We start from the raw sequence: 26,978 nt of genomic DNA, 5'->3' as shown, positions 1-26,978 counted from the left end.
TAGTAAACGGACAGTCTCGAGCCCGTGCCCTACCTACCTCGAGCAGTTAGGATTAGCTGCACGTGCAGTCTGTAAACATGAATCTAGAGATGCAACAACGCACTATTTAATTCTCAATTTAGCTGCTAATCACTTATTTTGTGAACATTAGTGTTGTCACTCATTGACCAAAAGACCAGTACAATTTGCCACTGCCGGCCAAATGGATTGATGAAAATAAAAGATTTGCCTGCGGCATTACAATGGCTTCTCTTCGCCAGCAGATGGCGTTGCTTTCTTTTTCTGACATGAAATAGCACATAGTGCAGTGGCCTGCTGAGTCCACTTTCAACCCTCTAGGTTTCCGTCGTTGTTGGTATCAGGAGCCAAAGGTCCGTGCTGGAGAATTGGATCTGCCTGCATCTATAATGTGTCAGAAACCTCCTCCTTGGTCTCGGTCACACAGCTGCACTCAACGGTTGTGGTCCAATACTCTACCGTTCTAGGCAAGTCAAATGCATTTAACAAGGGTCACAACACCTTTCACACAACTAAAAAGAGGAACAAAACAATGTAGAAAGACTGGTCTTGTAAGGAGGGACAATCTTCTGCATGAAGTGTGCACTTACTCCCCATCATGGATTAAAAAGGAATGGACTGGTGTAACAATATTTATACCAATCCAGTGGGTTTAAATCCATGGAGGGGAGTTATGTCCACTTTTAGCAACATAATGAGAAATTGGAGTGTTTGAGTCAATAGTTTTTGGGTGCAGGGTTCAAAAAGAATGTACTGAAAAATAACCTGTGCGTTGTCCTTTTCATGTACAAACCTAGCAGCACACACACGCCTTGCTTTCCTCAAGAAATTGACTTCAACCCCTGTTCTCCTCACAGCTGAGTTTTATTCTTTCAACATCTCACATTACAAATACTTCAAATGTTGTATGCATACAGTTATAAATAGTTGGCTGCAGATGATTATATGACTTTAGATCTTGATTTTTACTTCAGTTCTACAAACCAACTATAAAAACTGACATCTGTTACCACATAACGTAACCGGGGGGGGAGAAATATACAAATTGGAACTTATAAATGCGAAATGACCATAATAAAAATCAAGATGATGTCTCAAGTAAAAAAGGTATATCAATAAATACAACCTTCCCAACATACCATTAAAAACTATTGACATGTTTCGCAATCAAGTAATACTAACAGACATTATTCCTCTGAATGTGGCACACAAACAGCAATTAGAAAACCTAGACATCAACAAGTTCAACACATCACCCCAAAAAATATACAAATCTGATCCAAATGATAGTTTTACATTTCAATTGAAAATATAACAAACGCTAAATACGTTATCAACTTAGTATATACAATGTTTTCTTAATCACAGTAGCATGGTAGTAGCAAAATAATTGAATAAGCACAAAATAATGTTTAAAAATAAATTCAGTTATATATTAGTAGAAAGTATCTTTTTGTTTTACTTTGCAGACACCAACATGAACAATAGTAGACTGAGAAAATAATCCTGTTTTAATGTTTACATGGTTTATATGGGTTTAAATGATTTACATTGCAGAAAGAGAGAAACTGTTTTAGGAAAGAAGAAGTATTGCACATCAGGGCTCAAAGTTAACTTGCAACATGAATCACATTCAAGTCTATGTCCCAAAGCATGCCACATCACAGGGGTGGAGTGATCAAGTCTCTTTAGGAACAAGTGTCTTCTACATGGCTAAACTCATGTGGTATCCTGCATGTACAGCAGGTCTGTCTGTGAGGGAGGCAGACTTTAGGTGAGAAAGAGGGGATAGATAGGTGATCTGAAAGAGAACTTAAAAACTCATACAAAAATAAAACAAAGAGAGATCTAGTGCATTACAATAGTTTTCTGCATTAACACTAGTCAATAGTCATGTTGTTATCCTGTATTACGTCATGCATGCCTAGAATAACTGGCACATTCTGGAGCCTTCAGGTAGTTCCAGAATGAGAATCTAAATAGTTTTTAGAACACCTGTCATCATTCACTGATGATACAAGGGAACAAGGGTTCACTCATCCACCCAAGCCAAAACATTTCCCCAAGATTTTCCTTACCCACTACAAGCTGAATATATGTTTCAAGACTATCAAAATAAGTTTAGAAAGGTCTTGTCATGCCTTAAGATCCAGTACTTATGGTTTATTATTATGAAAGAGAAGTCTGTACTGTACATGATTGGCTAACTCTTTTTCTTTTCTCTACACAATCACACCAGACAATTTAACATTTACCAGCACTTAAATATATAAAAAGCTAAATTGAAAATTATATTAATATCATTCATTTTTTATTTTTTAAATTAAGTTTTACCATAAATGCAGATCTCTTAGTAACAAAGGTACAAAATTATTTTTCACCAAGTGAAAAAAATGAGGTATTGCAAAAGGAGTTATCCCATCTTGTGAAAAATGTGCCTAAAATGACTATTGAAAAAAATATTTAGAAAAGTAGTGCATAATAAATTTATATATGTTCATGACAAAATAATCAGCTAGAAAACACTGTACAAAAATCAGCAGGCCATGTATAAAATAATATCTTTATCTCTGTGACAGCAAGTTCTTCAAAGAGTGTCCAACTACTAATGTATTCATCCTCCACAGCTAGAATCCACTCGCCACAGCTCGGATCTACTTCCTCTACACTCCAGTCATGGTAGAGAGTGCGTCAGATCACCATGAGACTAGGCTGGTAGTCCTGTCTGTCTGTGCTTTAGCCAACTCCTCTCCATTTTAATTGGCTGGACAACGATAGCCAGAGGAGTTGGTTAACACTAAAGCCCATAGTACCAGGCTGCATACTATGAGTCACTCAGGGAACACTGTAGCTAGCTACCACTGTACTGTGCATTCCTACTAGTACTATAACATTAGCATGTTAGCGTCCAGTGCTAATATCCCTGACAATATAAAGTGAGCTAATACTACTGCCAATACCGGAGCCCTGCCTAGATAGCTAGGGCTGTAGTCTTTATCAGCTGAAGGTGTTTTTCCAAAGACTTTCTCCCCTCTCAATTTCACAACGGCACTAGCCTTACTGACCTCCTGAACCTGAAAATGGAGTCTTACAGTCCTTAAACCCCTCAGATAATCAACTGGCTTTGATCACTTGTTTTTAGGCCAATCTTTGGTTTGCCCATTTTGGCTACAATGCGTCAATTTAAACCATGATCTAGAAACACATATCAGTAATCGATGTCAGGCCCGATACAGAGGGGATCATTTTTTTCTGAAGTAATGCTGTATGTACTCTGAACAGTTTATTTATGATGAAGGGACTTGTCAGTCTGTCTGCCCTACTGCAGTGGATTTCTTTGACTATTGAACTTTAACCTGACCAGTTGCTCTCAACCTTTGGTTAACGATACAATTATTAATCTAATCCTGCATGCGTAAAGTAACAAAATAAGTGCACCCTTTAAAACGCAACTGTTGTAGTTAATATACTGATTGAGGTGCAGCACATAGCTCACTCAAATGTTATATATGTTACTCTTGACAACAAATGGAAGCAGCTTCGCCAGCTAATGAGAAGAGAAAGTACAGTCAAGTCAGAAGAAACACTTCTTCTCGTATCTAATAATGCATCCAAGTACTCATGCACACCTTAACTTAAATTCAAAACGGGATTTCTTTCACTTCGTTTTACTTCTTCTTAGCATTTACTTGTCTTAGAAGAAAGTCTGATTAAAAAAATAAAGATTAAATTAAGCTTTTAAGTTTCTTTTTGAAACTAAAAATAGGAACCAGCAAAAAGAAAAGTGCATTTATTTTCTACAACATAGCCCGTCACCCTCCCTCCCTCCCTAATTCCACCTGAAGGATATGTGTCGGGGCCGGTCTCCCCCCTCCTTGACCAGTGGCTTGTGGAACTCTCGTCCGGCACGGGAGTGTATGGCTGCCCAGCAGTACTCGCAGTAGTACTGGAGACAGGTGACGTTAGCGCAGAAGAAGGGAGCGAACTTTCCCCCACAGCGTGTCCCCTGGCACTCATCACACAGCTGGTCATCCAGCACGTATGGCTTCACTTCCACCTGGGGGAGAGGGGGAGGACAGAAGGAGAAAGAGGAGATGAAACATACCCAGATGGAATGGGACATGAGAGAAACCAGAGGGGAAAAGCTCAGAGCCAGCGCCATTTTGTAGCTTAGCTATTGTTCGTGTGAGGGCTCTATGGTTCTTCTCCTGGACAAAATGCACGGCGTATGTGGCTCTGCTAAACTACCAAAGACCAGACTGACTCACCCGTTTGTCGATCTCGCCGTGCTGCAGCTGAACGAATCGAGCGCTAATAGCAGCGATGTAGCTCTGCTGATTGGAGAAGGCCACACGGCCCGCTCCTTTAGGGTACTTCAGCTCAGGGTCTGTGTCGATGCCAGCGTAACACACTCCTCCATACAGACGATCCATTATCATGGCCAGCTCCACTGGAACAGTAACACATATAGGCTGATGATGTGGCTGACTGGGTCTGTCACGCCAGACAGTGTTAGCCTGCTGAGCTAAAGCCTAGGCATTACTGTAGCTCAGTCTCTCTCTCATACACACACACACAGAATCACAGTCCAGTACCTGCGCGTAGAGGACGTGGCACCCCCCCTACGAAGATGGTCTTCCTCGGGTCCAGAGGCTGAGAGCCGTCCATCACAAAGTCACTGTCGTTCAGGTTCCAGGGACGGATCTGGACCTAGAGGAACGGCCAGACAACATTCAGATAACACTCATATAACATCTAGAAAATGCTAACAAATGTCATAACATTTGTAACTCTTTCAATGTCCATACAACTAGATGTGAACTAGGCGAGTGGAGTGGGCAGGGCTGAACTAGGTGAGTGGAGTGGGCAGGGCTGAACTAGGTGAGTGGACTGGGGAAATCTCACAACTATTTACCAGCAGTGCTAGACTGACAAGGAGGACAGACAACTCCCACCAAGACTGACTGGCTCGTGTGTCTCACACACACAGACAGACACGTAAAGCTCCACTCACAGGCTTGTCCTTGATGGTGGGGCTGGAGACACAGAGGTAGAGCTTGCCATCCTCCTCGATACAGGCATCGATCAGAGCCTGGACAGAGCTCTCATCTTGGAACAGTAAGAATGCATAACCTAGAGGGAAAGAAAGAGCTCAGTACTCTCATGACCATCTAGTTCCCATCATTCCTAGGGCCCCCCCGAGTGTCCCCGTCATTCTTAGGGCCCCCCCCCCCGAGTGTCCCCGTCATTCCTAGGGCCCCCCCCGAGTGTCCCCGTCATTCCTAGGGCCCCTAGTATTTCCTGGCCAATGTGACCATATCAGACTCACCTTTGGGTGGGAAATAGGACTTGCTCTCAGCCTTGTGGGGCCAATCGACAAACAGGTGACCGAACCGGCGGAAACTGGCAGTGATCTCATCTGAGAATGAAAGAGTCAAAGCTAGTCAGCTACACAGGCTCTTCAGGGCCCTGTAGTTGTAGCACACAGCCTTCAAGCCTCTGACATCACATGTCGGGACCCATTAACATAGACAACAGACACCTCACATCGTCTTTAACTCAGAACTACATTGTAAAAGGTGTATTATTCTGTTCATTGATCAATACCTTCGTCTATATCGGGGGGCAGTCCTCCCACAAACACCTTGCGTGAGTACCTCTCCACTCGCTCTCCGTTGAGGTGCGGGAAACAGTGGGCGGATCCTAAACCAGGAAGTCCCTGGTCACCTGACTCGTCCTCTCCGAAGGACCGCTCGTCCTCCATGGGGAACAGGTTAGAGTGACCTGGAGGGCAGAGAGATCGGTAGAGATACTTATTTCACACCATGTTGCCAACCCAAACCGTACTAACCCCGACACCCCGACACCCTGGACTTATTTCACACCATGTTGCCAACCCAAACCGTACTAACCCCGACACCCTGGACTTATTTCACACCATGTTGCCAACCCAAACCGTACTAACCCCGACACCCTGATGAAGACGTAAGCTGCTATACATTGAAGTACTTTAAAATGTCCCATACATTAAAGGCTTTTTAACTTTCAAACCAAACACGAGTGCCTGGACATTTTTATGCCACTTAGCACCTATTTGTGGTTATATTTATTTTCAAACCAGTGTGCTGGCTCCGATAATTCATTTTCACATTGTCCTTTCCAACAACTATTGTGGATGTTTAACCAGGCCAGCACAGTAGAGCTTGGATTTAACCAGGCCAGCTCTGTAGAGCTTGGCTCAGCTCTGTAGAGCTTGGCTCAGCTCTGTAGAGCTTGGCTCAGCTCTGTAGAGCTTGGCTCAGCTCTGTAGAGCTTGGCTCAGCTCTGTAGAGCTTGGCTCAGCTCTGTAGAGCTTGGCTCAGCTCTGTAGAGCTTGGCTCAGCTCTGTAGAGCTTGGCTCAGCTCTGTTTGACTCAGTCGTCGAAAAAGGGTAAGATTGTACCCAAATAAACACACCTACAATAAACTTGCGGTACATTGATTGAAATCAAATTAACTCAAATAAAGCAATTTTTCATTGTGATGAAGACAAAAGAGAACCGTGATCATGAAACCAAATCATGATTTCCGCAAGCACTTACAAGATTTGATGTTTTGGTAAAGTCTAGTGACAAGCCACCACAGCCAGGTCATAACAACCCAGCAGGAAACAGGCACCCGACATTCACGTCAGCTCATCTTTTTTTGCTATTGCGCTGTACATATGATCAGATTTCACAACAAACACGTGTTGAAGGTTATTAATATAGCAATCTGAGACGGTCAGCACAACGGTAATACAGACAACCTGGAAATCCATTTCAACACTTCACCATGTTAAGTATATAAAGCAACACAGAGCAGTAGGCCACAATCTACACGGAAGATCTTAAATGCTTTATACACTGCTCAAAAAAATAAAGGGAACACTAAAATAACACATCCTAGATCTGAATGAATGAAATATTCTTATTAAATACTTTTTTCTTTACATAGTTGAATGTGCTGACAACAAAATCACACAAAAATTATCAATGGAAATCAAATTTATCGACCCATGGAAGTCTGGATTTGGAGTCACACTCAAAATTAAAGTGGAAAACCACACTACAGGCTGATCCAACTGATGTAATGTCCTTAAAACAAGTCAAAATGAGGCTCAGTAGTGTGTGTGGCCTCCACGTGCCTGTATGACCTCCCTACAACGCCTGGGCATGCTCCTGATGAGGTGGCGGATGGTCTCCTGAGGGATCTCCTCCCAGACCTGGACTAAAGCATCCGCCAACTCCTGGACAGTCTGTGGTGCAACGTGGCGTTGGTGGATGGAGCGAGACATGATGTCCCAGATGTCCAGATGTGCTCAATTGGATTCAGGTCTGGGGAACGGTTGGACCAGTCCATAGCATCAATTCCTTCCTCTTGCAGGAACTGCTGACACACTCCAGCCACATAAGGTCTAGCATTGTCTTGCATTAGGAGGAACCCAGGGCCAACCGCACCAGCATATGGTCTCACAAGGGGTCTGAGGATCTCATCTCGGTACCTAATGGCAGTCCGGCTACCTCTGGCGAGCACGTGGAGGGCTGTGCCGGCCCCCCCAAAGAAATGCCACCCCACACCATGACTGACCCACCGCCAAACCGGTCACGCTGGAAGATGGTGCAGGCAGCAGAACGTTCTCCACGGCGTCTCCAGACTGTCACGTCTGTCACATGTGCTCAGTGTGAACCTGCTTTCATCTGTGAAGAGCACAGGGCGCCAGTGGCGAATTTGCCAATCTTGGTGTTCTCTGGCAAATGCCAAACGTCCTGCACGGTGTTGGGCTGTAAGCACAACTCCCACCTGTGGACGTCGGGCCCTCATACCACCCTTATGGAGTCTGTTTCTGACCGTTTGAGCAGACACATGCACATTTGTGGCCTGCTGGAGGTCATTTTGCAGGGCTCTGGCAGTGCTCCTCCTTGCACAAAGGCGGAGGTAGCGGTCCTGCTGCTGGGTTGTTGCCTCCTACGACCTCCTCCACGTCTCCTGATGTACTGGCCTGTCTCCTGGTAGCGCCTCCATGCTCTGGACACTACGCTGACAGACACAGCAAACCTTCTTGCCACAGCTCGCATTGATGTGCCATCCTGGATGAACTGCACTACCTGAGCCACTTGTGTGGGTTGTAGATTCCGTCTCATGCTACCACTAGAGTGAAAGCACCGCCAGCATTCAAAAGTGACCAAAACATCAGCCAGGAAGCATAGGAACTGAGAAGTGGTCTGTGGTCACCACCTGCAGAACCACTCCTTTATTGGGGGTGTCTTGCTAATTGCCTATAATTTCCACCTGTTGTCTATTCCATTTGCACAACAGCATGTGAAATGTATTGTCAATCAGTGTATTGTCAATCAGTGTTGCTTCCTAAGTGGACAGTTTGATTTCACAGAAGTGTGATTGACTTGGAGTTACATTGTGTTGTTTAAGTGTTCCCTTTATTTTTTTGAGCAGTGTAGTATTTATAGAATTAAGATGAGATTGTTTTATTATATTCATTTCAAATCCTCCCTGGGGACTTGAAGTCTTCCTCTGCAGGTTCAGTCGGGGACTAGTGAACAATCAGCGTTTAAGAGGTAAACACAGACAAGTTGCATCTGAAAATGGCACCCTATTCCACCATTTTAGACAGAGAGGCCAAACCAGACAGCATGTACTGTGTGATGGCCGCTTTGCAAATAATGACATGACTTAGGCTAAAACATGAAGACATTTTGGGTTTGGCTTTACCTCGTCGTCTGCCATAGCTCCTAGCTGCATGTAAAACAAGAGACAACAGCCTTCATACCAACTCTTAACAGCACAGGGTTATAAAATAATGTACACTCCATGAACAACTTGCATCATATTGACTACCTGTACTGTGAATGGCTGAACTAAGCAATACACTTTATTGTATTGAGGCAAAATCTAACATTTCCATACCATTCATGGGCAAAGACCCATCTCCGGCCTGGTGAGAGAAACCATAGCGACCTGGAGAAGAGACCGACGTCAGTTAGAATATGTATATTATTTTGCCTTCTCACTCCATATAGCCACCACATTTCAACAACTGTAGTTCTGTGATGTACTGAGGAGAATGAGAATTGAGATGAGCAGCAGAACCATCAAAGCATCCAGAGAACTCCAACTTAACAGCCAACAGATAGCGATACATGATCAGAGAAGGGAAATAAGTGATGGACTGGCCATAAATTAACATAGAGACAAACTCCTTCTGAAGAGCAGTCAGGGTCTTGGCTATAAAACATGTCTTCAGAGATGGTATGCGACAAAACGGAACCCAAATGTTTAATTCATGGTGGTGGAGAGAATTGAGAGTGGAGCATGGATCAAAGTGGCAGCATAGTAGTACTTAAACAGGTACGCGTGTGTGATTGAGCAGGTTTAGACGGAGTAGAGCCGTTTCGCCTCTATCCTGCACTAGCGCAGCTAGACATTTTACCAACCGGTCAGAATTACGTGAAATCAATCTTCTGTCTCTAAATTGAAAATATGCCATTACTGTATATTCAGCAAATATTTCCTCATTGTTTGTGGAGTATTACAGAATACCAGGGCCTATATTCAAAGCATCTAGGATCAGGTCCCCCTTGTACATATAATCATATTCATTATTTTTCTAAAGGAAAAAAACTCATTCAAGAACAGCACTCTTATTCTGAGACGCTTTGTGAATACTGGCCCAGGGTGTTTCTTCATACTGCGAGAAACAGAGAAACCCACCTTTCAAGGAATCCTGTTCAGCCCTCATAATATCAATCAGACTGTTCTCCAGAGAGTGCATGCTGAAGCCATCAAAGGAACGGGTTCTCTCCTGCTGAGAGACACACAGAGACAGGGAACACGATGATTAGCCTCCGGTGTTCTAAGAACAGGAACACAGAACCATTCTGACGCGAGAAAACGTGGTAGGTTCTAATCTAGACCCTTGACACAGTTTTGCTTTGTGTATAGATGAGAACTATGTTGTCCTGGTACTTTAGACCTAAACAGTTACACATCCACATAGACGTTCTGTGGTGACGCTTATCGAATAAAATACCACCAAAATGTATTTCTGTGATTCTACAGAGATATCTCCAGATGTAGGCCATCTACAGCTTTTGTATCACATGCCCCTGTCTCTGTAGATAGACACAGAATGCTTTTCAAATAATCCCTTCCTTGAAGTAATCACCGATCTGTGTGTGACTGGAACGCTAAAGCTAGACTTACACCCTACTGCTTTAGCCAATCCAGATCATGTCAGATCTGCGTTTACCTCAAAGAAGAAAGGATGCATGCCTTCTTTATGTATTCAAACAGGGCCTTCTTTATGTATTCAAACAGGGCCTTCTTTATGTATTCAAACAGGGCCTTCTTTATGTATTCAAACAGGGCCAAAGCCTGCAGAAGTGAGATGACAGTATGTCAACATTTATCATACAGGCGTTGTGGCATCTCAAACAACAACAGGAGGAGGCTGGGGTTTCCGTATTTAACGTGCTGCATCTCTAACGAAAGAAGAAAGCTGAAGTTTCCGTACCAAATGGCACCCAATTCCCTGTATAGTGCACTACCTTTGACCAGGCTCTGGTTTAAAGTAGTGCACTAAACAAGGAGTATGGTGCTATTTTGGGTGAACTCTGATTACCGGATTAGGCCTCTTCATGGCATACGCTTACCACCACATTCACAGATCTATAAGACTACATATACAACAATAGTTAATGTGAATTTCATCAATAAACAAGTTCTTGGCCTAATCGTCATTGATGTTATCAGATGCTCTTCTTACTAGTAACTAGATCATATTTGCTCTTCTCATTTACTTTGATGTGTACTGTATTACACATATCAGAACATATAATTTGTCTCTGACACTTGTATCAAAAATGCCTTTACAAAGCTGCACGTGTTGGTTTTAACAATATTGAAGCATGTTTCAAGTCAATTTTTTTATTGTCCTATAAGGGTGGATAAATATATTTTCTCTACAGTTTTCTCATCCCTTCTCTCACCTGGAAAGGGAAGTTGTCAGTGCGACTCATGCTGTCTTCCATCCAGGCCTTTTGGTTGAACCCAGAGTTATTACGAGGATACTTCTGAGAGGGCACCTGGAAGATAGGACAATATTATATACACTGCTCAAAAAAATAAAGGGAACACTTAAACAACACAATGTAACTCCAAGTCAATCACACTTCTGTGAAATCAAACTGTCCACTTAGGAAGCAACACTGATTGACAATACACTGATTGACAATACATTTCACATGCTGTTGTGCAAATGGAATAGACAACAGGTGGAAATTATAGGCAATTAGCAAGACACCCCCAATAAAGGAGTGGTTCTGCAGGTGGTGACCACAGACCACTTCTCAGTTCTTATGCTTCCTGGCTGATGTTTTGGTCACTTTTGAATGCTGGCGGTGCTTTCACTCTAGTGGTAGCATGAGACGGAATCTACAACCCACACAAGTGGCTCAGGTAGTGCAGTTCATCCAGGATGGCACATCAATGCGAGCTGTGGCAAGAAGGTTTGCTGTGTCTGTCAGCGTAGTGTCCAGAGCATGGAGGCGCTACCAGGAGAGAGGCCAGTACATCAGGAGACGTGGAGGAGGCCGTAGGAGGGCAACAACCCAGCAGCAGTACCGCTACCTCCGCCTTTGTGCAAGGAGGTGCACTGCCAGAGCCCTGCAAAATGACCTCCAGCAGGCCACAAATGTGCATGTGTCAGCATATGGTCTCACAAGGGGTCTTAGGATCTCATCTCGGTACCGAATGGCAGTCAGGCTACCTCTGGAGAGCACATGGAGGGCTGTGCGGCCCCACAAAGAAATGCCACCCCACACCATGACTGACCCACCGCCAAACCAGTCATGCTGGAGGATGTTGCAGGCAGCAGAACGTTCGCCACGGCGTCTCCAGACTCTGTCACATGTGCTCATGTGCTCAGTGTGAACCTGCTTTCATCTGTGAAGAGCACAGGACGCCAGTGGCGAATTTGCCAATCTTGGTGTTCTCTGGCAAATGCCAAACGTCCTGCACGGTGTTGGGCTGTAAGCACAACCCCCACCTGTGGACGTCGGGCCCTCATACCACCCTCATGGAATCTGTTTCTGACCATTTGAGCAGACACATGCACATTTGTGGCCTGCTGGAGGTCATTTTGCAGGGCTCTGGCAGTGCACCTCCTTGCACAAAGGCGGAGGTAGCGGTACTGCTGCTGGGTTGTTGCCCTCCTACGGCCTCCTCCACGTCTCCTGATGTCCTGGCCTGTACATGTCCTGGTAGCGCCTCCATGCTCTGGACACTACGCTGACAGACACAGCAAACCTTCTTGCGACAGCTCGCATTGATGTGCCATCCTGGATGAGCTGCACTACCTGAGCCACTTGTGTGGGTTGTAGACTCCGTCTCATGCTACCACTAGAGTGAGAGCACCGCCAGCATTCAAGTGCCCAAAACATCAGCCAGGAAGCATAGGAACTGAGAAGTGGTCTGTGGTCACCACCTGCAGAATCACTCCTTTATTGGGGGTGTCTTGCTAATTGCCTATAATTTCCACCTTTTGTCTATTCCAATTGTACAACAGCATGTGAAATGTATTGTCAATCAGTGTTGCTTCCAAAGTGGACAGTTTGATTTCACAGAAGTGTGATTGACTTGGAGTTACATTGTGTTGTTTAAGTGTTCCCTTTATTTTTTTGAGCAGTGTAATATTAGTACAAGTGGGATATTACCATGTGATAGTACCATTGAAGCGCAGGATAGAGTTTACTTTATGGCTCAATAGACATCAAGAGCATTAGCTGGATTACAGTCTGCAGTCGCAAATAAATTATACCATAAGCAACTAAATCAAGCACTATTGGAGTTTGGCAAAACATTGAAATTAAAGAAATCATTGACTAGTTCATTGTAGGCTGTTAAATGAATATGGTTTATCTACTCATGAGTCTGAGGCCTTTGGGACATCCGGTCTTAACAGGTATGAGGTGTGCCATATACAGTTGTAGTCTGAAGTTTACTATTCACCTTAGCCAAATACATTTAAAATCAGTTTCACGATTCCTGACACTTAATACCAGTAAAAATTCCATCTTGGGTCAGTTAGGATCCCCACTTTATTTTAAGAATGTGAAATGTCAGAATAATAGTAGAGAGAATTATTTATTTCCGCTTTTATATCTTTCATCACATTCCCAGTGGGTCAGAAGTTTACATACACTCAATTAGTATTTGGTAGCATTGGCTTTAAATTGTTTAACTTGGGTCAAATGTTTCGGGTAGCCTTCCACAAGCTTCCCAAAATAAGTTGGGTGAATTTTGGCTCATTCCTCCTGACAGAGCTGGTGTAACTGAGTCAGGTTTGTAAGCCTCCTTGCTCACACGCTTTTTCAGTTCTGCCCACAAATTTTCTATAGGATTGAGGTCAGGGCATTGTGATGGCCAGTCCAATACCTTGACTTTGTTGTCCTTAAGCCATTTTGCCACAACTTTGGAAGTATGCTTGGGGTCATTGTCCATTTGGAAGACCCATTTGCAACCAAGCTTTAACTTCCTGGCTGATATCTTGAGATGTTGTTTCAGTATATCCACATAATTTTCCTTCTTCATGAAGCCATCTATTTTGTGAAGTGCACCAGTCCCTCCTGCAGCAAAGCAGCTCCACAACATGATGCTGCCACTCCCGTCCTTCACGGTTGGGATGGTGTTCTTCGACTTGCAAGCCTCCCCATTTTTCCTCCAAATATAACAATGGTCATTATGGTTAAACAGTTCTATTTGTTTCATCACACCAGAGGACATTTCTCCAAAAAGTATAATCTTTGTCCCCATGTGCAGTTGAAAACCATAGTCTGGCTTTTTTAATGGCGGTTTTTGAGCAGTGGCTTCTTCCTTGCCGAGCGGCCTTTCAGGTTATGTTGATATAGGACTCGTTTTACTGTGGATATAGATACTCTTGTACCTGTTTCCTCCAGAATCTTCACAAGGTCGTTTGCTGTTGTTCTGGGATTGATATGCACTTTTCACACCAAAGTACGTTGATCTCTAGGAGACAGAACACGTGGTAACTTCAGGCGTTTGGAAATTGCTCCCAAGGATGAAGCAGACTTGTGGACGTCTACAATTCTCTTTGAGGTCTTGGCTGATTTCTTTAGATTTTCCCATGATTTCAAGCAAAGAGGCACTCAGGGTAGGCCTTGAAATACATCCACAGGTACACCTCCATTAGGCTAATTGACATAATTTGAGTCAATCAGAAGCATCTAAAGCCATGACATCATTTTCTGGAATTTTCCAAGCTGTTTAAAGGCACAGTCAACTTGCTGTATGTAAACTTCTGACCCACTGGAATTGTGATATCGTGAATTATAAGTGAAATAATCGGTCTAAACAATTGTTGGAAAAATTACTTGTGTCATGCACAAAGTAGATGTCCTCACCAACTTGCCAAAACTATAGTTTGTTAACAAGACATTTGTGGAGTGGTTGAAAAACGACTTTCAATAACTCCAACCTAAGTGTATGTGAACTTCCGACTTCAACTGTACATCTAACAGTACCAGGTTGTTAGATGGGAGTGTGCAGTATATCTAGCTAGTTCAGTACCAGGTTGTTAGATGGGAGTGTGCAGTATATCTAGCTAGTTCAGTACCAGGTTGTTAGATGGGAGTGTGCAGTATATCTAGCTAGTTCAGTACCAGGTTGTTAGATGGGAGTGTGCAGTATATCTAGCTAGTTCAGTACCAGGTTGTTAGATGGGAGTGTGCAGTATATCTAGCTAGTTCAGTACCAGGTTGTTAGATGGGAGTGTGCAGTATATCTAGCTAGTTCAGTACCAGGTTGTTAGATGGGAGTGTGCAGTATATCTAGCTAGTTCAGTACCAGGTTGTTAGATGGGAGTGTGCAGTATATCTAGCTAGTTCAGTACCAGGTTGTTAGATGGGAGTGTGCAGTATATCTAGCTAGTTCAGTACCAGGTTGTTAGATGGGAGTGTGCAGTATATCTAGCTAGTTCAGTACCAGGTTGTTAGATGGGAGTGTGCAGTATATCTAGCTAGTTCAGTACCAGGTTGTTAGATGGGAGTGTGCAGTATATCTAGCTAGTTCAGTACCAGGTTGTTAGATGGGAGTGTGCAGTATATCTAGCTAGTTCAGTACCAGGTTGTTAGATGGGAGTGTGCAGTATATCTAGCTAGTTCAGTACCAGGTTGTTAGATGGGAGTGTGCAGTATATCTAGCTAGTTCAGTACCAGGTTGTTAGATGGGAGTGTGCAGTATATCTAGCTAGTTCAGTACCAGGTTGTTAGATGGGAGTGTGCAGTATATCTAGCTAGTTCAGTACCAGGTTGTTAGATGGGAGTGTGCAGTATATCTAGCTAGTTCAGTACCAGGTTGTTAGATGGGAGTGTGCAGTATATCTAGCTAGTTCAGTACCAGGTTGTTAGATGGGAGTGTGCAGTATATCTAGCTAGTTCAGTACCAGGTTGTTAGATGGGAGTGTGCAGTATATCTAGCTAGTTCAGTACCAGGTTGTTAGATGGGAGTGTGCAGTATATCTAGCTAGTTCAGTACCAGGTTGTTAGATGGGAGTGTGCAGTATATCTAGCTAGTTCAGTACCAGGTTGTTAGATGGGAGTGTGCAGTATATCTAGCTAGTTCAGTACCAGGTTGTTAGATGGGAGTGTGCAGTATATCTAGCTAGTTCAGTACCAGGTTGTTAGATGGGAGTGTGCAGTATATCTAGCTAGTTCAGTACCAGGTTGTTAGATGGGAGTGTGCAGTATATCTAGCTAGTTCAGTACCAGGTTGTTAGATGGGAGTGTGCAGTATATCTAGCTAGTTCAGTACCAGGTTGTTAGATGGGAGTGTGCAGTATATCTAGCTAGTTCAGTACCAGGTTGTTAGATGGGAGTGTGCAGTATATCTAGCTAGTTCAGTACCAGGTTGTTAGATGGGAGTGTGCAGTATATCTAGCTAGTTCAGTACCAGGTTGTTAGATGGGAGTGTGCAGTATATCTAGCTAGTTCAGTAGCAGGTTGTTAGATGGGAGTGTGCAGTATATCTAGCTAGTTCAGTAGCAGGTTGTTAGATGGGAGTGTGCAGTATATCTAGCTAGTTCAGTAGCAGGTTGTTAGATGGGAGTGTGCAGTATATCTAGCTAGTTCAGTAGCAGGTTGTTAGATGGGAGTGTGCAGTATATCTAGCTAGTTCAGTAGCAGGTTGTTAGATGGGAGTGTGCAGTATATCTAGCTAGTTCAGTAGCAGGTTGTTAGATGGGAGTGTGCAGTATATCTAGCTAGTTCAGTAGCAGGTTGTTAGATGGGAGTGTGCAGTATATCTAGCTAGTTCAGTAGCAGGTTGTTAGATGGGAGTGTGCAGTATATCTAGCTAGTTCAGTAGCAGGTTGTTAGATGGGAGTGTGCAGTATATTTAGCTAGTTCAGTACCAGGTTGTTAGATTGGAGTGTGCAGTATATCTAGCTAGTTCAGTACCAGGTTGTTAGATGGGAGTGTGCAGTATATCTAGCTAGTTCAGTACCTGGTTGTTGGGGAAAGACTTCTTAAGTGGTGAGATGGAGTTGAGGGCCGTCACGCCTCCATTGAGGCCCCTGCGATACTCACGAACCCCCTGTGACCCTCCCCAGCCACCGTACCCACCTCCCCCGGGGCTCCAGGAGGTGGAAGTGGGGGGGGCAGGGCTCTGGTAGCTGCCCCAAGGGGAGGGGGGCTTGGACTGGACCGGGGCCAGGTGGGGCAGCTGGGTGAAAGCTCCAGAGCGGTGGGGGTGAGGAGGGAAGGAGGGCTGGGGAGGGTGGGGGGAGGCTGGAGAGCGACGGTGCTGAGGGGGGACCCCCTGGTTGTGGGGGTGGTAGTGGTGGGGAGGAGGGTGGTGCTGGGAGACCGGGCCGATTTGGGGGGAGAAGCTGCCCCCCGCCCCTCCGAAGCCGGGCCCCGCGTGGTGGGAGAAGTTCTGGAACAGCATCTGGGGTCCGTTAGCGTTGGAACCAGCCGGGCCAAAGAACCCACTCCCGACGTCCTCACCGATAACGGGGGAGGGGTTGGAAGGTATGGTCGGGGACCAGTTGTTGAAGGAGGTCAAGGAGGAGGAGGTGGTGGTGGATTGGGCTCCGGACGTCCCCATCCCCAGGCTATCCTGGTAGTCAAACCCCCCCAGCACCGGAGGAGAGTCCATCCCACCCCTAAGCTTCTCCTTCCCACCGGTCTCCAACGAGCCCTTCTCCATGGAGCCGTCCTCAGGTAGGATTCCATCCAGCTCCCCTAGGCCACCTCCGGCCTCTTGCTGCCCAGGGGAGAGGGCCTGCGGCTGGGCCTTCTCCTGCAGGTCCTGGCGGTCCAGGGCGTTGGACTTGTCGGAGTCAAGGATCTCATCCTGCATGTTACTGTGGGGTGTTACGGAGGGGAACAGCCAGGCGCTACCTCCTCCATTGGTGGCCGAGGTGTTGTTGACGAATGAAGGGGGACTGGGGGGGTTGGCAGGGTGATTGAGGTGGGGGGGCTGGGGTTGGAGGTGAGGGGGGATCCTCACGGGGAAAGCAGACTTGTTGCCACTGCCGTTATTCTTCACCAGGACTCCGAAGCCGTAGTCGTCCATTTATGAATCCCGGGGTAAAGACGATATTTCCTCCTCAACTTGGTTCTTCTTACCTCAATGTCTTTTAGGCCTATTTCCTACTGTATAACATGGGGAGGGAAGGAGAGGAGTGCGGGAGAGAGGGAGGAATTGAAGGGAGAAAGGGGGTGAGGGAGAGGACAGAAGTGAAGGCATGCGCGAGAAAGGAGAGGGAAAGGTGATGTAGGGAAAACAGTGGGTGACGTAAAAAGGGGGAGACGGGTGAGAAGCGGACTAGACAGGGTCGAGGGAGGGGGGAGAGAGACAGAGGGAGGGAGGGGGAGAGAGACAGGGTCGAGGGAGGGAGGGGGAGAGAGACAGGGTCGAGGGAGGGAGGGAGGGGGAGAGAGACAGGGTCGAGGGAGGTGGAGAGGGTGACAGGGTCGAGGGAGGGAGGGGGACAGAGGCAGGGTCGAGGGAGGGAGGGGGACAGAGGCAGGGTCGAGGGAGGGAGGGGGACAGAGGCAGGGTCGAGGGAGGGAGGGGGACAGAGGCAGGGTCGAGGGAGGGAGGGGGACAGAGGCAGGGTCGAGGGAGGGAGGGGGACAGAGGCAGGGTCGAGGGAGGGGGAGACAGGGTTCGAGGGAGGGGGAGAGAGAGGCAGGGTCGAGGGAGGGAGGGGGACAGAGGCAGGGTCGAGGGAGGGGGAGACAGGGTTCGAGGGAGGGGGAGAGAGAGGCAGGGTCGAGGGAGGGAGGGGGAGAGAGGCAGGGTCGAGGGAGGGAGGGGGAGAGAGGCAGGGTCGAGGGAGGGAGGGGGAGAGAGGCAGGGTCGAGGGAGGGAGGGGGAGAGAGGCAGGGTCGAGGGAGGGAGGGGGAGAGAGGCAGGGTCGAGGGAGGGAGGGGGAGAGAGGCAGGGTCGAGGGAGGGAGGGGAGAGAGGCAGGGTCGAGGGAGGGAGGGGAGAGAGGCAGGGTCGAGGGAGGGAGGGGCACAGAGGCAGGGTCGAGGGGGAGAGGGAGACAGGGTCGAGGGAGGGGGAGAGGGAGACAGGGTCGAGGGAGGGGGAGAGGGAGACAGGGTCGAGGGAGAGGGAGACAGGGTCGAGGGAGAGGGAGACAGGGTCGAGGGAGAGGGAGACAGGGTCGAGGGAGAGGGAGACAGGGTCGAGGGAGAGGGAGACAGGGTCGAGGGAGAGGGAGACAGGGTCGAGGGAGGGGGAGACAGGGTCGAGGGAGGGGGAGACAGGGTCGAGGGAGGGGGAGACAGGGTCGAGGGAGGGGGAGACAGGGTCGAGGGAGGGGGAGACAGGGTCGAGGGAGGGGGAGACAGGGTCGAGGGAGGGGGAGACAGGGTCGAGGGAGGGGGAGACAGGGTCGAGGGAGGGGGAGACAGGGTCGAGGGAGGGGGAGAGGGAGACAGGGTCGAGGGAGGGGGAGAGGGAGACAGGGTCGAGGGAGGGGGAGAGGGAGACAGGGTCGAGGGAGGGGGAGAGGGAGACAGGGTCGAGGGAGGGGGAGAGGGAGACAGGGTCGAGGGAGGGGGAGAGGGAGACAGGGTCGAGGGAGGGAGGGGGAGACAGGGTCGAGGGAGGGAGGGGGGGACAGGGTCGAGGGAGGGAGGGGGGGACAGGGTCGAGGGAGGGAGGGGGGGACAGGGTCGAGGGAGGGAGGGGGGGACAGGGTCGAGGGAGGGAGGGGGGGACAGGGTCGAGGGAGGGAGGGGGGAGGGGCACAGAGGCAGGGTCGAGGGAGGGAGGGGGGAGGGGCACAGAGGCAGGGTCGAGGGAGGGGGGAGGGGCACAGAGGCAGGGTCGAGGGAGGGGGGAGGGGCACAGAGGCAGGGTCGAGGGAGGGGGGAGGGGGGGAGACAGGGTCGAGGGAGGGGGAGACAGGGGGGAGGGGGGGAGACAGGGTCGAGGGAGGGGGAGACAGGGTCGAGGGAGGGGGAGACAGGGTCGAGGGAGGGGGAGACAGGGTCGAGGGAGGGGGAGACAGGGTCGAGGGAGGGGGAGACAGGGTCGAGGGAGGGGGAGACAGGGTCGAGGGAGGGGGAGACAGGGTCGAGGGAGGGGGAGACAGGGTCGAGGGAGGGGGAGACAGGGTCGAGGGAGGGGGAGACAGGGTCGAGGGAGGGGGAGACAGGGTCGAGGGAGGGGGAGACAGGGTCGAGGGAGGGGGAGACAGGGTCGAGGGAGGGGGAGACAGGGTCGAGGGAGGGGGAGACAGGGTCGAGGGAGGGGGAGACAGGGTCGAGGGAGGGGGAGACAGGGTCGAGGGAGGGGGAGACAGGGTCGAGGGAGGGGGAGACAGGGTCGAGGGAGGGGGAGACAGGGTCGAGGGAGGGGGAGACAGGGTCGAGGGAGGGGGAGACAGGGTCGAGGGAGGGGGAGACAGGGTCGAGGGAGGGGGAGACAGGGTCGAGGGAGGGGGAGACAGGGTCGAGGGAGGGGGAGACAGGGTCGAGGGAGGGGGAGACAGGGTCGAGGGAGGGGGAGACAGGGTCGAGGGAGGGGGAGACAGGGTCGAGGGAGGGGGAGACAGGGTCGAGGGAGAGGGAGACAGGGTCGAGGGAGACAGGGTCGAGGGAGAGGGAGACAGGGTCGAGGGAGACAGGGTCGAGGGAGACAGGGTCGAGGGAGACAGGGTCGAGGGAGAGGGAGACAGGGTCGAGGGAGAGGGAGACATGGTCGAGGGAGGGGGAGACATGGTCGAGGGAGGGGGAGACAGGGTCGAGGGAGGGGGAGACAGGGTCGAGGGAGGGGGAGACAGGGTCGAGGGAGGGGGAGACAGGGTCGAGGGAGGGGGAGACAGGGTCGAGGGAGGGGGAGACAGGGTTCGAGGGAGGGGGAGAGAGAGGCAGGGTCGAGGGAGGGAGGGGGAGAGAGGCAGGGTCGAGGGAGGGAGGGGGAGAGAGGCAGGGTCGAGGGAGGGAGGGGGAGAGAGGCAGGGTCGAGGGAGGGAGGGGGAGAGAGGCAGGGTCGAGGGAGGGAGGGGGAGAGAGGCAGGGTCGAGGGAGGGAGGGGGAGAGAGGCAGGGTCGAGGGAGGGAGGGGAGAGAGGCAGGGTCGAGGGAGGGAGGGGAGAGAGGCAGGGTCGAGGGAGGGAGGGGCACAGAGGCAGGGTCGAGGGGGAGAGGGAGACAGGGTCGAGGGAGGGGGAGAGGGAGACAGGGTCGAGGGAGAGGGAGACAGGGTCGAGGGAGAGGGAGACAGGGTCGAGGGAGAGGGAGACAGGGTCGAGGGAGAGGGAGACAGGGTCGAGGGAGAGGGAGACAGGGTCGAGGGAGAGGGAGACAGGGTCGAGGGAGAGGGAGACAGGGTCGAGGGAGAGGGAGACAGGGTCGAGGGAGAGGGAGACAGGGTCGAGGGAGAGGGAGACAGGGTCGAGGGAGAGGGAGACAGGGTCGAGGGAGAGGGAGACAGGGTCGAGGGAGGGGGAGACAGGGTCGAGGGAGGGGGAGACAGGGTCGAGGGAGGGGGAGACAGGGTCGAGGGAGGGGGAGACAGGGTCGAGGGAGGGGGAGACAGGGTCGAGGGAGGGGGAGACAGGGTCGAGGGAGGGGGAGACAGGGTCGAGGGAGGGGGAGACAGGGTCGAGGGAGGGGGAGACAGGGTCGAGGGAGGGGGAGAGGGAGACAGGGTCGAGGGAGGGGGAGAGGGAGACAGGGTCGAGGGAGGGGGAGAGGGAGACAGGGTCGAGGGAGGGGGAGAGGGAGACAGGGTCGAGGGAGGGGGAGAGGGAGACAGGGTCGAGGGAGGGGGAGAGGGAGACAGGGTCGAGGGAGGGAGGGGAGACAGGGTCGAGGGAGGGAGGGGAGACAGGGTCGAGGGAGGGAGGGGAGACAGGGTCGAGGGAGGGAGGGGGAGACAGGGTCGAGGGAGGGAGGGGGGGACAGGGTCGAGGGAGGGAGGGGGGGACAGGGTCGAGGGAGGGAGGGGGGGACAGGGTCGAGGGAGGGAGGGGGGGACAGGGTCGAGGGAGGGAGGGGGGGACAGGGTCGAGGGAGGGAGGGGGGAGGGGCACAGAGGCAGGGTCGAGGGAGGGAGGGGGGAGGGGCACAGAGGCAGGGTCGAGGGAGGGAGGGGGGAGGGGCACAGAGGCAGGGTCGAGGGAGGGGGGAGGGGCACAGAGGCAGGGTCGAGGGAGGGGGGAGGGGCACAGAGGCAGGGTCGAGGGAGGGGGGAGGGGGGGAGACAGGGTCGAGGGAGGGGGAGACAGGGGGGAGGGGGGGAGACAGGGTCGAGGGAGGGGGAGACAGGGTCGAGGGAGGGGGAGACAGGGTCGAGGGAGGGGGAGACAGGGTCGAGGGAGGGGGAGACAGGGTCGAGGGAGGGGGAGACAGGGTCGAGGGAGGGGGAGACAGGGTCGAGGGAGGGGGAGACAGGGTCGAGGGAGGGGGAGACAGGGTCGAGGGAGGGGGAGACAGGGTCGAGGGAGGGGGAGACAGGGTCGAGGGAGGGGGAGACAGGGTCGAGGGAGGGGGAGACAGGGTCGAGGGAGGGGGAGACAGGGTCGAGGGAGGGGGAGACAGGGTCGAGGGAGGGGGAGACAGGGTCGAGGGAGGGGGAGACAGGGTCGAGGGAGGGGGAGACAGGGTCGAGGGAGGGGGAGACAGGGTCGAGGGAGGGGGAGACAGGGTCGAGGGAGGGGGAGACAGGGTCGAGGGAGGGGGAGACAGGGTCGAGGGAGGGGGAGACAGGGTCGAGGGAGGGGGAGACAGGGTCGAGGGAGGGGGAGACAGGGTCGAGGGAGAGGGAGACAGGGTCGAGGGAGACAGGGTCGAGGGAGAGGGAGACAGGGTCGAGGGAGACAGGGTCGAGGGAGACAGGGTCGAGGGAGAGGGAGACAGGGTCGAGGGAGAGGGAGACAGGGTCGAGGGAGGGGGAGACATGGTCGAGGGAGGGGGAGACAGGGTCGAGGGAGGGGGAGACAGGGTCGAGGGAGGGGGAGACAGGGTCGAGGGAGGGGGAGACAGGGTCGAGGGAGGGGGAGACAGGGTCGAGGGAGGGGGAGACAGGGTCGAGGGAGGGGGAGACAGGGTCGAGGGAGGGGGAGACAGGGTCGAGGGAGGGGGAGACAGGGTCGAGGGAGGGGGAGACAGGGTCGAGGGAGGGGGAGACAGGGTCGAGGGAGGGGGAGACAGGGTCGAGGGAGGGGGAGACAGGGTCGAGGGAGGGGGAGACAGGGTCGAGGGAGGGGGAGACAGGGTCGAGGGAGGGGGAGACAGGGTCGAGGGAGGGGGAGACAGGGTCGAGGGAGGGGGAGACAGGGTCGAGGGAGGGGGAGACAGGGTCGAGGGAGGGGGAGACAGGGTCGAGGGAGGGGGAGACAGGGTCGAGGGAGAGGGAGACAGGGTCGAGGGAGAGGGAGACAGGGTCGAGGGAGACAGGGTCGAGGGAGAGGGAGACAGGGTCGAGGGAGAGGGAGACAGGGTCGAGGGAGAGGGAGACATGGTCGAGGGAGAGGGAGACATGGGAGGGGGAGAGGGAGACATGGGAGGGGGAGAGGGAGACAGGGTCGAGGGAGGGGGAGAGGGAGACAGGGTCGAGGGAGGGGGAGAGGGAGACAGGGTCGAGGGAGGGGGAGAGGGAGACAGGGTCGAGGGAGGGGGAGAGGGAGACAGGGTCGAGGGAGGGGGAGACAGGGTCGAGGGAGGGGGAGACAGGGTCGAGGGAGGGGGAGACAGGGTCGAGGGAGGGGGAGACAGGGTCGAGGGAGGGGGAGACAGGGTCGAGGGAGGGGGAGACAGGGTCGAGGGAGGGGGAGACAGGGTCGAGGGAGGGGGAGACAGGGTCGAGGGAGGGGGAGACAGGGTCGAGGGAGGGGGAGACAGGGTCGAGGGAGGGGGAGACAGGGTCGAGGGAGGGGGAGACAGGGTCGAGGGAGGGGGAGACAGGGTCGAGGGAGGGGGAGACAGGGTCGAGGGAGGGGGAGAGGGAGACAGGGTCGAGGGAGGGGGAGAGGGAGACAGGGTCGAGGGAGGGGGAGACAGGGTCGAGGGAGGGGGAGACAGGGTCGAGGGAGGGGGAGACAGGGTCGAGGGAGGGGGAGACAGGGTCGAGGGAGGGGGAGACAGGGTCGAGGGAGGGGGAGACAGGGTCGAGGGAGGGGGAGACAGGGTCGAGGGAGGGGGAGACAGGGTCGAGGGAGGGGGAGACAGGGTCGAGGGAGGGGGAGACAGGGTCGAGGGAGGGGGAGACAGGGTCGAGGGAGGGGGAGACAGGGTCGAGGGAGGGGGAGACAGGGTCGAGGGAGGGGGAGACAGGGTCGAGGGAGGGGGAGACAGGGTCGAGGGAGGGGGAGACAGGGTCGAGGGAGGGGGAGACAGGGTCGAGGGAGGGGGAGACAGGGTCGAGGGAGGGGGAGACAGGGTCGAGGGAGGGGGAGACAGGGTCGAGGGAGGGGGAGACAGGGTCGAGGGAGGGGGAGACAGGGTCGAGGGAGGGGGAGACAGGGTCGAGGGAGGGGGAGACAGGGTCGAGGGAGGGGGAGACAGGGTCGAGGGAGGGGGAGACAGGGTCGAGGGAGGGGGAGACAGGGTCGTGGGAGGGGGAGACAGGGTCGAGGGAGGGGGAGACAGGGTCGAGGGAGGGAGGGGGAGGGGGAGAGAAACAGGGTCGAGGGAGGGAGGGGGAGGGGGAGAGAGACAGGGTCGAAAGAGGGAGGGGGAGGGGGAGAGAGACAGGGTCGAAAGAGGGAGGGAGGGGGAGAGAGACAGGGTCGAAAGAGGGAGGGAGGGAGGGGGAGAGAGTCAGGGTCGAAAGAGGGAGGGAGGGGGAGAGTCAGGGTCGAGTGAGGGGGGGAGAGTCAGGGTCGAGTGAGGGGGGGAGAGAGACAGGGTCGAGTGAGGGGGGGAGAGAGACAGGGTCGAGTGAGGGGGGGAGAGAGACAGGGTCGAATGAGGGGGGGAGAGAGACAGGGTCGAGTGAGGGGGGGAGAGAGACAGGGTCGAGTGAGGGGGGGAGAGAGACAGGGTCGAGTGAGGGGGGGAGAGAGACAGGGTCGAGTAAGGGGGGGAGAGAGACAGGGTCGAGGGAGAGACAGGGTCAGGGGGGAGACAGGGTCACGGGGGAGACAGGGTCACGGGGGAGACAGGGTCACGGGGGAGACAGGGTCACGGGGGAGACAGGGTCACGGGGGAGACAGGGTCACGGGGGAGACAGGGTCACGGGGGAGACAGGGTCACGGGGGAGACAGGGTCACGGGGGAGACAGGGTCACGGGGGAGACAGGGTCACGGGGGAGACAGGGTCGAGGGAGGGGGGGAGAGACAGGGTCGAGGGAGGGTGGGAGAGACAGGGTCGAGGGAGGGGGGGAGAGACAGGGTCGAGGGAGGGGGGGAGAGACAGGGTCGAGGGAGGGGGGAGAGACAGGGTCGAGGGAGGGGGGGGGAGACAGGGTCGAGGGAGGGGGGAGAGACAGGGTCGAGAGACAGGGTCGAGGGAGGGGGGAGAGACAGGGTCGAGGGAGGTTGGGAGAGACAGGGTCGAGGGAGGTTGGGAGAGACAGGGTCGAGGGAGGTTGGGAGAGACAGGGTCGAGGGAGGTTGGGAGAGACAGGGTCGAGGGAGGTTGGGAGAGACAGGGTCGAGGGAGGTTGGGAGAGACAGGGTCGAGGGAGGTTGGGAGAGACAGGGTCGAGGGAGAGACAGGGTCGAGGGAGAGACAGGGTCGGGGGAGAGACAGGGTCGGGGGAGAGACAGGGTCGGGGGAGAGACAGGGTCGGGGGAGAGACAGGGTCGGGGGGGAGACAGGGTCGGGGGGGAGACAGGGTCGGGGGGGAGACAGGGTCGGGGGGGAGACAGGGTCGGGGGGGAGACAGGGTCGGGGGGGGACAGGGTCGGGGGGGACAGGGGAGGGGGGGACAGGGGAGGGGGGGACAGGGGAGGGGGGGGACAGGGGAGGGGGGGGGGGGGGTCGAGGGAGGTCAGAGGGTCGAGGGAGGTCAGAGGGTCGAGGGAGGTCAGAGGGTCGAGGGAGAGATAGGGTCGGGGGAGGGAGTCAGAGGGTCGAGGGAGGGGTCGAGGGAGAGATAGGGTCGGGGGAGGGAGTCAGAGGGTCGAGGGAGGTTGAGAGAGGGTCGAGAGAGGGAGGGGGAGGGAGAGACAGGGTCGAGAGAGGGAGGGGGAGGGAGAGACAGGGTCGAGAGAGGGAGGGGGAGGGTCGAGGGAGGGGGAGGGAGAGACAGGGTCGAGGGAGGGGGAGGGAGAGACAGGGTCGAGGGAGGGGGAGGGAGAGACAGGGTCGAGGGAGGGGGAGGGAGAGACAGGGTCGAGGGAGGGGGAGGGAGAGACAGGGGGGGACATAAATACAAAGGCTATCATTCCACAATTTGATCCTACAGGCCATCCAAAACAACACCAGCCTTGCCAACTGCAGTGACTTTGCTGCAACTGCAGACTGCTAGTGATGTAACAATGAGATTAAATCATTGACTCGCTCAGCCACAGTAGGCCAAGGCTACATGATAAAATAACAGATTTAGCATAGCAGTAGTACTAGCAGGCCACAACAGAAAACACCTGAGTGAACATGCGTAGGTTAGCTGCGGTATAAGCACATAGCACCAGGCAGGCTGGCTACGCTATTAGTTGCCGTTTCTCTTCCCAAAGGTCGTTATGTGGCTAGCAAGCTAACAGCTGCTGCATTGGGTTCCATGTGCCCTGTCAATCAAACACATTACGATTATCAGTGTTGGTCTATATGCAGTGTAGTGTGTGTCTATGCCGGTGCGTTATAATGAAGGTAAATACACCAACACCTACCGAATATCTAGATTTTTTTCTGCAATGACCTCCTCCGTCGCGACCAGTTAAAGAAGAAAATGCTGGTGACGTTTCTTGTCTATGCTGAATCTAGGGTAGCCTAGTTCCCCGTATACAAGCCGCTCGGCTAGGGTAATAGCCGACAAGCTACTACAGTAGATACATTGTAGCCGATCTAACGAGCAATCGAAGCAGATAGGCAAAAATGTCGATGACAAATTAAACAATGTATCCGAAAATTCCACCGACAGCGATACACGGGTGATATCACTGCGGTGATATTGGTATTAAATGGTGTGTGTATCTTTAAACGACCTCGTCGGTTTCGTGTCCTGTGTGTTCAATGTCATAGCTTAGCACCAATCGTTGTCGTCATAATTTTTGTGCAATTCTAAACTACGGGTATAAACCTGAGTGCATTTCTCTGGTACGACATTACATTTCTGAAACGGATTCTATATCGTGCATTATGTACCTCTAAATTGTCGTCATGTCCTTATGGTTCCTAGATGTTGCCATATTTCAGCTTTTTTTCAATTTTCTGCATTTCCAAGTCAACCGGTACGAATGGTCTCTTCTAGTCGATGACAGCTGGGCCAGTAGGGAGACACT

The 26,978-nt window shown here is 52.5% G+C and overlaps 1 protein-coding gene across 11 annotated transcripts; it reads right to left on the bottom strand.

The window, feature by feature from the left end:
* Positions 1-863: 863 nt before the first annotated feature.
* On the bottom strand, positions 864-26,978 carry LOC129858684 (cytoplasmic polyadenylation element-binding protein 4-like). 11 transcript variants are annotated; one of them, XM_055927997.1, is made up of 12 exons: positions 26,842-26,977; positions 16,573-17,898; positions 11,043-11,138; positions 9,766-9,856; positions 8,962-9,012; positions 8,767-8,790; positions 5,626-5,802; positions 5,348-5,437; positions 5,033-5,151; positions 4,614-4,728; positions 4,287-4,468; positions 864-4,075 (listed from the first exon to the last, which is right to left on the bottom strand). In XM_055927997.1, the coding sequence occupies exons 2-12, from the start codon at positions 17,644-17,646 to the stop codon at positions 3,848-3,850; spliced, it is 2,247 nt and encodes a 748-aa protein (XP_055783972.1). In that variant the 5' UTR covers positions 17,647-17,898; positions 26,842-26,977; the 3' UTR covers positions 864-3,847. The 11 variants fall into 11 exon arrangements, with proteins under 11 accessions (XP_055783972.1, XP_055783965.1, XP_055783969.1 ...); XM_055927990.1 differs by having other exon boundaries at positions 9,766-9,859; positions 26,842-26,976; XM_055927994.1 differs by having other exon boundaries at positions 9,766-9,859; positions 16,573-17,726; positions 26,842-26,976.

This window comes from Salvelinus fontinalis, chromosome 6, assembly GCF_029448725.1.
Source record: "Salvelinus fontinalis isolate EN_2023a chromosome 6, ASM2944872v1, whole genome shotgun sequence".
Taxonomy (NCBI): domain Eukaryota; kingdom Metazoa; phylum Chordata; class Actinopteri; order Salmoniformes; family Salmonidae; genus Salvelinus; species Salvelinus fontinalis.
Note: the sequence above shows the minus strand (reverse complement) of the source record. Positions and strands in the feature narration are given on the sequence as shown.

Excerpts from the sequence above, each read along its gene's own strand:
- LOC129858684 (XM_055927990.1), bottom strand. The coding sequence starts at position 17,646 with ATGGACGACTACGGCTTCGGAGTCCTGGTGAAGAATAACGGCAGTGGC. Across the intron at positions 8,791-8,961 it reads TGGGTCTTTGCCCATGAATG|CTAGGAGCTATGGCAGACGA; the intron begins GTATGGAAATGT and ends TTTTACATGCAG. Across the intron at positions 5,803-8,766 it reads GAGCTATGGCAGACGACGAG|GTCACTCTAACCTGTTCCCC; the intron begins GTAAAGCCAAAC and ends TCTGCCCTCCAG.